Raw genomic sequence first — 10396 nt, forward strand, 5'->3', positions numbered from 1 at the left:
TTCAATTTATATGGCTGCCCACTCATCAATGAATAAAATGTAGTTAATGTTGCTTTTGCCCAGCCTTATTATTAATCATTTTCTCCTTTAGTTATGTTCAAAATTAAAATTCTGTATTTATGTTTAAAGGATATTTAGAACTCACTTAACCCTCAAATTGTGCCCTTTGGCCATAATATGTAGGTCACACACATTCATGAATGATTAAAATGGTATACAGGTTGCGTTTCTTTGCACTAAGACTCTTGTGGGAAAGATTTCTTGATTTAAAACAATTAGTCCCTTTTAATAATTTAAACAATACAGCCAAAAGACGAACAGAGGTAGATGCAAGCATTTCATATTGACTCATTAGTACCTACGCTACAATAATTTCTTGATTTGCCAATAGAAGAAACCAGACACAGTCAGAGGCACTGTGCTTGGAGCACAACATTTTCACTGATGCCCTGCAATCTCTTTCATAGATCTCTTTTTTTAAAAAAAAAAGAGAGAGAGATTTAATTACATTAATAATATATAAAAAGAGTAGAATTGGGAAATGGGGATACTGAAAAGAACTGTGCCCTAACATTTTTTTATGTAGAGATGTACATTTGGAGCCCAGAAAAATCCCAAAAGTATTTCTGGCTGCAGTGTGCATTACAGTTCCGAAAAAAATAAGTTGCCTTCACAACAGAAACCCATCTAGAGGGGAGAAGGAAAAAACAGTGTCACCAATCATCTTCTGTTAAATGGCTGTTTTATGAGCAACATAACTACCATCATTTATGAAAGACAAACTCTCTTCCATCTTCCCCACTTGACAGTCATTTAATGAGAAGATGCAATGATGTGCTGTCAATAATCCAAATATGTCCTTGGCTCAAAAAAACACATTATTCTTGATGCGAGGCATTTGGTTCCAGCATCCTAACTATAAAACAAGGAAAATTATTATTTTCTCCCACAGAGCCTCTTCCCGATCTCTTTCTGCATTTCATTTCTCAATTTTTCCCTCAGCCTTAGCCACTTTTCTATGCTGTTTCTTTCCCCGCGACTGAATTTACAGCTCCTTTCTTTTCTTAAAATCCAATTATTTGTCTATGCTCTCTTTCCCCTAATAAACCGATCGAAAGAGAAAGCAGATAGAACACTTTCAAAGATCAGATGATTTGAGTAAACAGTTGCACAAATACATATTTATGCCATTTGTATGTCTCCATGACACATGTATCTTTTCCCTTTTTTCAGAAACTGAAACGTGATTTGGTGAAACAGGAGAACTGCTTGCTCAAGTTAAACCGAAGCCTTAAGGATGCAGAGCACAGCTGCAGTGCCGTGCAGAACAATTTTCAAGAATACTGTCCAGATCTGCCCAGGCAGAAAAAGGAAGTCCAGCTCATTAATGATCGGTATCATATTGTAGCTGACCAGCTGGATCAACGGTGAGAAACCTCGCTTACTCTAATGGCGGAAATGATTAGTATGAAAGTAAGGTCATAAATGTAAAAAATGGCCATGTCACTTTTTTCAGTGCTGTTGTAACTTTGAACAATCACTAAATGAATTATTGTAAATCAAGAACTATGTATACTGTTTCTTGGTGTTTTTAATTCTTTCAAGCCACACAGAGTTGTGTTACATAATATAGTGGCCATGTAAGTCTTTTAAACAAAGAAACAAAGATATTGAAAATGTTGCTTTTGTAAGATCTTAGCAATAGAGGATTGACAGTTTTTATAAACTCCCTTCTCATATTCTCAGGGGATTTTAAAGCTGGATAGGAATTTTTTGCAGTTTTGCTCTTTCTTGGATATTCATACACTGCAAATCATGAGCACTGTTCATTGCCATTAATAATTTAAAATTGAGTTAAATACTTGATAAGAAGCAATGGATGGAAACTAATCAAGGAAAGAAGCAACCTAGAACTAAGGAGAAATTTCCTGACAGTTAGAATAATTAATCAGTGGAATAGCTTCGGAAATTGTGAATGCTCCAACGCTGGAAGTTTTTAAGAAGAAATTGGACAGCCATTTGTCTGAAATGGTATAGGGTTTCCTGCTTAAGCACAGGGGGTTGGACTAGAAGACCTCTAAGGTCCCTTCCAACTCTGTTATTCTGTTAAGAGATTCTGACATAAAAATGTCAACTAATTATTAAAAAACCAATCTGTTTATAAAGCCTTTCTCCGCGTATTGTAAAAGCTGAGTTTACTTTTACCTTTACTTTTATGACTATTTCTGGACTTTGTTCTTCGTAAGTTCTTTTCTTGAAGTCATCCAAAGAAGTTTGCTACTTAATCTCAGCCATCTTGCTGTGCAGGGAGAAGACACTTTGGGATACCAGCCTCATTTACCAGCAGTTCCAAAATGCCAATGAGAATCTGATATTCTGGCTCAACAATCTCCCGAAGCACAAGGTCAAGACCACAGATGGACCGAGCCAAATTAACTACAAGCTCGAGGCCCAGAAGGTATGAGAGCATTGCCTTATGCTCAAACAAAAGGATGGAAGGCACATTCCCACTAGGCATCTTTCATGCAGGAATTGATGAAAGAGAGATATGCCTGCATGTAACATTCACACATGCTTGTTCTTTACTCAGTGACAGCAACAGTAAACGGCAATGTACAATGTCTGAAAAATTCACAAGCGCAGGGACTGTTACAATATATATTGCTTATAAAGCAATAATCATAGAATTAGTGCTTAAAAGATAGGCAAAAATCTAATTATTAATCTAACATTGTGCAGGAACGTATCCTAACTCCCTATCTCTACTTCTCCTACAGAGGCTGGCAGATGAAATCCAGAGTAAAGAGTCTGACAAAAATTCAGTGATTAACTTGTCCCGGAATGTGCAGTCTATTCTCAATGTATGTTTGCATGGTTCTACAGTTTCCATTTCCAATTAGCAAACCTACCTATCCTCCTCCAATTATATGACTGGTTGGTATTTATTTAAAAAAACAGGATTATGAACTTCAGGCAGGAAAATATCGATCGTCTCTGGATCCTTCTCTGGCTGCTTCATCTGCCAAGCGTCTCCGGGTAACTCCACTCCAAGAGAGCATTCAGGCTCAGGTGAGTGACTAAGCCCAAAGCCTGGATTTACTTATAAAAATATATGCTCTTCCTAAATTGCTACTTCATGCTCAGGAAGCAGTTTTCACAATATCAAAGAAGCACAAGCACAACAATTTTGAAAAACCATAAACAATTTGGAACATTCAATCTAATATCTGGCAGTTTAAAATATTGGGTTGAATGAAATAATTCTGTAATATGCTATTTGAAAAAAGAAAATCAATAAAGTATTTTTTTTAAAAAAGAAAAATATTTGACGAACTAATGAGGGGAGTATTCAAAATTGGTATAATTAAATAAAATCTATTAGGGAAAGTTGGTGGCTAAGGGAGTTGCAAGTTCTTAGAATTAGCTGGTAATAATTTTGAACTTCTTCCATTGGTGAAAATCTTCTGCACCTACATTTTTCTGACATTCACACAAACCGCATCTAACATACTCCCAGCAAATAGCAGGAAGGCCAAGACATCAAAGATGGGTTGCAGCCTAAATATATTTTGTCATATAGTTACCTGGCAGTAAATCCCTTTGAACATGTTGAAATTTACTTCTGAATAAACATGTAAAGAGTTGTATTTCTGGTGTTTCAAAATAAATAGGAAATATTATTTCCAGATTTAATAGCATTTTGCTAAATCCACAGAAAGCTATTTGTTCAACATTGTGATCTAGTATTAATATTTTTAAAATAAATATTGTAGTTTACGGGGTGTTATCTTGATAGAGGGAATCCCATATCTGAATAATATTGTGTGTTAATTGGCTTTAGGAAAATGATATGACAAAACTCTATGCAGAGACTGCCGCTGAAAACAAGCAACAAATCTGCTGGTTGGAATTTGCCAAGAAAATTATGAATAAGGTATGCCTAAATCATTTGAAATTATATGGATAATGCTTAATATTAGAGCATCTCTTACAAGTGAAAAGAAAGTTCATTAGTTTTTCTTCAGGATTATAGCAAGTAAGATTGTTATTTTGAATTGCTTTTGCCTCTCTATATGTAAATGATACAGGAACTATAATTTCCTAACATGCTTTACCAAAAGAGGAAAGCAATGTTTATATTTTATTTCTTTGCATTCCTAATCACAATTGCAACATTAATAATAATATCCCATATCTCATTCATCACAACTTTGCTTTTTAATATTTGATCCAATTTGAAAATTGTGTCTACTTTCAAATAACTTCAGAAAGCAAAACTGCACTTTTGAAAAAGTAATTTAAAATATGGAGGCAAATTTCAATTCTACATTAAGTAAATATAAAAAGCCAAAAATCTCTGAGGACTGGGGTTTTTTCAATGAAATAAAATTCATAACCTTCAGGGTTTCATCCCATTTGTAGTTCTTTGGTATAACAGTTCATATTTACCGTTGCTGGCATATTTTTGTCATTGTCCAAGAATGTTGAAATAAAATTGTCAATAATGTTTGGGCAGTACTTTTTCAGTTCAAAGCGCTTTATATTAATAATTTCAGTCATTAAGCCAGTATTGGTAGCCCTATGTTATAGGAAAGGGAAGAAAGGTTGAGACAATTTTTTTTTTTATTTGATTTATATGCTGCCCTTCTCCGGAGACCCAGGGCAGCTTACAATGCGTTAAGCAATAGCCTTCATACTTTTGTATATTTATACAAAGTCAGCTTATTGCCCCCACAATCCGGGTCCTCATTTTACCTACCTTAGAAAGGATGGAAGGCTGAGTAAACCTTGAGCCTGGTGAGATTTGAACTTGCAGTAATTGCAGGCAGCTGGTGTTAATAACAGTGCTTTAGTCTGCTGCGCCACCAGGCGTATTGGAGCTTCTGAAGAATGTTAAAACTTCTAAAGTTGTATTTTTTATCTTATTGACCATTAGAAACAGGTAGGAAAAACAAGAGACATCTTTCTTCCTATAATATTTTCTGCTCTCTTTTCCCTGGCTGGAAGCCTAATATTTTGCTTGCTTCCTACTGAAAGAACAGAACATCCTCCTTTTCCTTTTCCCTGTCGTAAGGGGAACACAAAAAGGTGTATATGTGATGCAGGCTTTATATCAGAGGATATAATATTCTTAATAAGGTTCATTTGGTTTTTTTAGTGCTGCACTTAAGTATCCGTCCCCATATATTCTTAGGCATACTGTGTACTTTGCTAAAAACAGAATCCAGTGAATAATCTGAAGGATTCCATGTAGGTTTTTTAAAAAAAAATTCCCTAGAAGGATTTAGTGAGTTCATGGCTCAGTTAAGATTTGATTCTTAATCCCAGTTTAATCTCACTTTTTGTGGGTTCACCAAATGTTGCCACATACTCCAAGGAACCAGTCATATAGAAGTTGAGGCCTGGAAGTAAATTTCATAGTATTAAGAATCAACAATACTTTCTTTTTGTTTTCTTTTCCCCCCCTTTCTTTCTGCAGAAAGAAGTAAGTGATACGGTGCAGGTAATGCATGAACAAACCCAGCAGTCCAAAAACGTACGTGAATCCGAAATCCTGAAGTCTCAGCTTAAAGAGGAACAGAGCAGGAAAGCCAACCTACAGCAAGAACTGGAGCAGCACAGAACTAAACTTCTGACATTGAAAACCCAACGGCCCATTGAAAGAATCGAGGAGAAAGAAGTGATTGATTATTATAGAGATCCAGTTCTGGAGCGTGATCTTGCTAAAATCTCTAATCAAATTGAGAATGAAAAGAAGAAAAGAGCTGATTTACAGGCAGATATTGAGAAAGTGAATAATATATTCCTTGAAATGGAAAAAGATAGAAGTTTTGTGAAAAGCCAGCTGCTTACAAAAGAAGTTACAAAAACAGAGAAAGATCCAAATCTAAATGCCCAAGCAGCAAGACTCCAAGAAGAAATCAGGTATCTACGTGATCATTCAACTTCTTCTTCTGAAATTGAACAGCTCAGGAAAGAGTTGCACCTCTTGGAGCAAAAGCAGTCAAACATCAGAGAGAAAATAGTTGTAAAAGAGGTGGTGAAGTTAGAGAAGGATCCAGAAATGCTAAAGGCGATCAGATCACTGCAAATGCAAATTGATGAAGATAGTTTCAAGAAGAAGTCTGCAATGGATACGATAGGGAAAATGAAAAGCAAAATTGAGGATCTTGAGAAGCTGATTGAAGCAACTGAACCCAAAGTCGTTGTGAGAGAAACAAAACAAGTGGAGCAAGATCCGGAGCTCCTAAAAGAGTCTTCCACTCTTCAAAAGCTTATTGATGAAGAGAGGAACAAGAACTTGTTATTGTCTAGTGAACTGACACAGCTGCAGAGCAAATACAGCACTATGGAGAAGTCAAAGCCTAGGGTGGAGATAAAAGAAAGAGTCAATGAGATTTTTCACCTAGACCCAGAAACAGAGGAAGAGATAGCACGTTTGAAGCGAGAACTCCAAGAAATTTCAAGGAAAAGAAAAAAAGTTGATCAGGAGGTAGAAACAGCCTTGACTGAACTGAAAGTTCTTAGATCTCAAGCACCTTCCGTGGAGTTTAAAGAAGTCATCCAAGAGGTGGTGAAAACAGAAAAGAGCCCAGAGATATTGAGAGAAATAGACCGGTTGAAAGAGCAGCTAAATGATCTTGTGAATGCAAACGGTCGATTCCAAGAACAGCTAATCAGGTTAGAAGGAGAAAGGGATGAGTGGAAAAGAGAAAGAGCCAAAGTTGAAACCAAAGTTGTTACTAAGGAGATTGTCCGATATGAGAATGACCCTCTATTAGAAAAAGAGGCTGAATGTCTTCGCCAAGAAGTACGTAACATATTACAAAAGAGAAGAGCAACTGAAGATGCCATTTATGACCTGCAGAATAAGTACATGCTTCTGGAGAGAAGAAAGCCTGAGGAAAAAGTGGTGGTGCAGGAGGTGGTTGTTACTCAGAAAGATGTGAAGCTTAGGGAAGAGCACAAGAGGCTGAGCAGGAATTTAGATGAACAAACAAGCAACCGGCGAAGGATGGATCATGAGGTCCAATTGCTTCGGGCAACAGTGGAAGACAAAGAAAAAATGCTGAACCTCCAAGATGACAGAAACAAAAGGCTTGCTCTGGAAAAGGAGATGCGGCAGATCACCCTGAGGATAAAAGAAATTGAAGAAAGCCCAGTTCCAGTTCAAGAAAAAATAATCATGGAGGAAGTAATCAAGGTAGAGAAAGATCCGGTTCTTGAACAATCTAGTACCAATTTGCGAACTGAACTAGATAAGGAGAAAGTTCAAGTATTAAGCCTCCAGAGAGAATGCAAGAACCTTCAAGCCCAGATTGATGTTCTACAAAAGACAAAGTCCCAGGAAAAGACAATATATAAGGAAGTAATCAGAGTAGAAAAAGATAGAGTGCTTGAAAATGAGCGAACACGTCTTTGGGATCTGCTAAGCAAAGAACGAACTGCTCGGCAAAATGCAGAAGAAAGTATCAGACATCTGAAAGAGAAGATTGAGAGAGCAGAAGGCATGAAGTGCACATGGACCAGAGAAGAAGCTGACCTCCAGAAAACTCGGAATGTGACAATGCAAGAAAAAGCCAGTCTTGAAGATGAATTAAGGGAACTGGAAAAACAGAAGCAACAAAAAGCCCTTTTCCTTAGAGAACAGACCAAGCTCTTGAGCCAAAGGACTGAAAGTGACAGGCAAAAGAAGATCCAATTTGGCCAGGAGGTTTCCCGTCTGGAATCAGATATACTTATGGAGAAGGATAATATTTATGAAAAAGAGAGGACTATCCGGGAACTCCAATCCAGAATCAACAGAGAAGAACTGAACAATGAGACTCAGATGAGAGAGACAAATCTCTCTACCAAGATATCTATCCTGGATCCAGACACTGGTAAAGATATGTCACCCTACGAGGCTTACAAGAGAGGCATGATAGATAGATGTCAGTATATCCATTTGCAAGAATTAGAATGCGATTGGGAAGAAATTACAACCCTGGGATCCAAAGGGGATGTTTCTGTTCTTCTCGACAAAAAGAGTGGAAAACAGTACTCCATTGATGATGCTCTGCGGTTCAAAAGGATTACAAAAGAAGAATACCAACTTTACAAGGAAGGCAAAATCCCTATCTCTGAGTTTGCTCTACTTGTAGCTGGGGAAACTAAGCAGAATACATCCCTTTCTTTAGGATCAATTATTTCCAAGTCTCCAATTTCATCTCCTGTTTTTCAACAAAAGCAAAGTTTCTTCTCTTCTGGTCCACAGATGGCTTTCTGTGATGATACTTTTCCTATTGCTGGAGTGTATGACACAACCTATGACAACAAGTACAACATTAAGTTGGCACTTAGCAAGAAATTGGTGGATCCAATGACAGCCCAAAAGCTTTTAGAGGCACAAGCTGCTACTGGAGGCATTGTTGATCTTATCTCAAGAGATCGCTACTCTATCCACAAAGCCCTTGATAAAGGACTGATCGATAATACTTACACACAGAGGTTGTTGAATGCTCAAAAGGCTTTCACAGGGATTGAAGATCCTGTCACCAAGAGAAGACTGGCTGTAGGAGAAGCAGTTCAGAAAGGATGGATAACTCAAGATAACGCCTTTCCTTATTTGCAAGTCCAACACCTAACTGGAGGACTAATAGATCCTAAGAAAACAGGACGCATCCCAATATCAGAAGCTATCCAGACAGGCCTGATTAGTAGTGACCTGGCCACATTACTACAAGATGAATCGAGTTATGAAAAAGATCTTGTTGATCCTATCACCAAAGAGAAGATCCATTATAAGGAGGCCATGGCTCGTTGCCAGAAAGATCCTTTAAGTGGGCTCCTCCTCCTCCCAGCTACCTCCGAAGGATATCAGTCCGCAATCCATTCAGCTGCTCTGCCCCGATTCAGGCACTAAGCGAGGCAGTATAATTTTAAATTTGTAAAAAGTCTGAAATGCTTTTCATCCACAGGAGAATTCATGCCCTGTCATGTTCAGATGAACAAAGTGTCTGGAAATTATAGATAGCTGTGTATTATATTAGATAGCTGGATTTATTTCTTTATACCAAGTTAGCAGTGCTTCATAGAGAAACATTTCCAAAAGTAGAAGGGATCTAATATGGGAGTAAATACAATATCTAGTATAGGGAATAAAGGGTTTTTTGAAATAGAAAAAAAACTTCAAAATGCTTAGGAAATAGCTCCTTCCTAAAGGGATGCATGTCACAATAATTGCAGTTTAAAGATCATGCATGCAATAAAAGTTAAAATACTGACTGCTATCCTGTTATTTTTTTAAACCACTAACAATCCCTTTCCCTCTGATGTATATAATGCTTCACATGTTCCTGAGTCCCTAGTTGGGACCTAGAATTCAGCAACATCTGGAGAACCACAGATTCTCTATCCTGATGTAACCATAAAACTATAGAACTCAAAAAGTAACAGCGACAAACATTACATGGAAACACATGGAGAGAATATACACTTTCTAAGTCTAAGGTAAAACTGTTTGTAATAAAAAGCAAATCAAATTAATAGCAAATATAGAACACACCCCAGACATTCCGTACATATTGTAAAAGAGCTATATATCTAAAATTAAACATTTCTTTTCATATTGCACTTAACTATTTTTCTTGGCAACAAAGAAAAATGCCACATTCTTCTTTTAAGACTTTTTTTTCTTTACAGTCTCTAGTCTATAGGTCAGTATTTCATAGTGGTTTCCCATCTGAAGTACTTACTAGTTCTGACCCTACTTAGTCCTTTGAGATTAGCTATACGTGGCTAGGTACTGCCATTTACCTGGGCAACAGGGCTAGAACCTAGATTTAAAGTGATAACTAGATACCTTGCTATGAAGTTTCCACTGCGTTGTTATGGTATATAGTAGTTCACATTCAAAATAGGGATGTTGATTATAATTGTCTTCAAATTCTATTTTTGACTGTTTTACAACCCTCAAAACTCCTTAATGCAAAAGTTACTGATGCATGTTTTTATTTATGCAAACAGGAATATTAACAGCAACATCAACAATTAATGATAAAATTTCTTAAGTATTAACAACCATTTTAAAAATAAATCCATAGAAAAGAATTACTATTGGATGCTAGGTTGCCTTTCTACAAATGCAAAAAAAATAAAATAAAATACAGTATTTGCATAATGGAACAAGGACTTCTGACTTCTTCCAGATTTTCTTTGTATACTGTAATTTCCTATACTGTTCTCTAGACCACAAAAAGAAACCTGAATCAGTGTAAGGTTTCCATCTTTCTATCTGTGTATTGTCAAGTTTCCATCAGAATCCAGAGATTTCAAGGTCTCCACCTTCAACCAGTATATTTGGCTAAGATTAACAAATATAATTTTTCAAATATTTATTTATTCATTTATTTTA

General features: G+C 36.6%; 1 protein-coding gene across 1 annotated transcript in view; it reads left to right on the forward strand.

Annotated features, from left to right (window-relative positions):
* Positions 1 to 9132, forward strand: part of EVPL (envoplakin) — a 47033-nt gene extending 37901 nt beyond the window's left edge. The window contains 6 exon segments of the mRNA XM_070937538.1: positions 1234 to 1427; positions 2308 to 2458; positions 2778 to 2861; positions 2959 to 3069; positions 3842 to 3934; positions 5480 to 9132. Of these exon segments, the coding sequence (XP_070793639.1) occupies positions 1234 to 1427; positions 2308 to 2458; positions 2778 to 2861; positions 2959 to 3069; positions 3842 to 3934; positions 5480 to 8905 (4059 nt within the window). The 3' untranslated portion in view covers positions 8906 to 9132.
* The last annotated feature ends 1264 nt before the right edge of the window (positions 9133 to 10396 follow it).

The sequence above is a fragment of the Pituophis catenifer genome, unplaced genomic scaffold, assembly GCF_029215685.1.
Source record: "Pituophis catenifer annectens isolate HBS135680 unplaced genomic scaffold, rPitCat1.0.hap2 SCAF_2, whole genome shotgun sequence".
Classification (NCBI taxonomy): Eukaryota; Metazoa; Chordata; class Lepidosauria; order Squamata; family Colubridae; genus Pituophis; species Pituophis catenifer.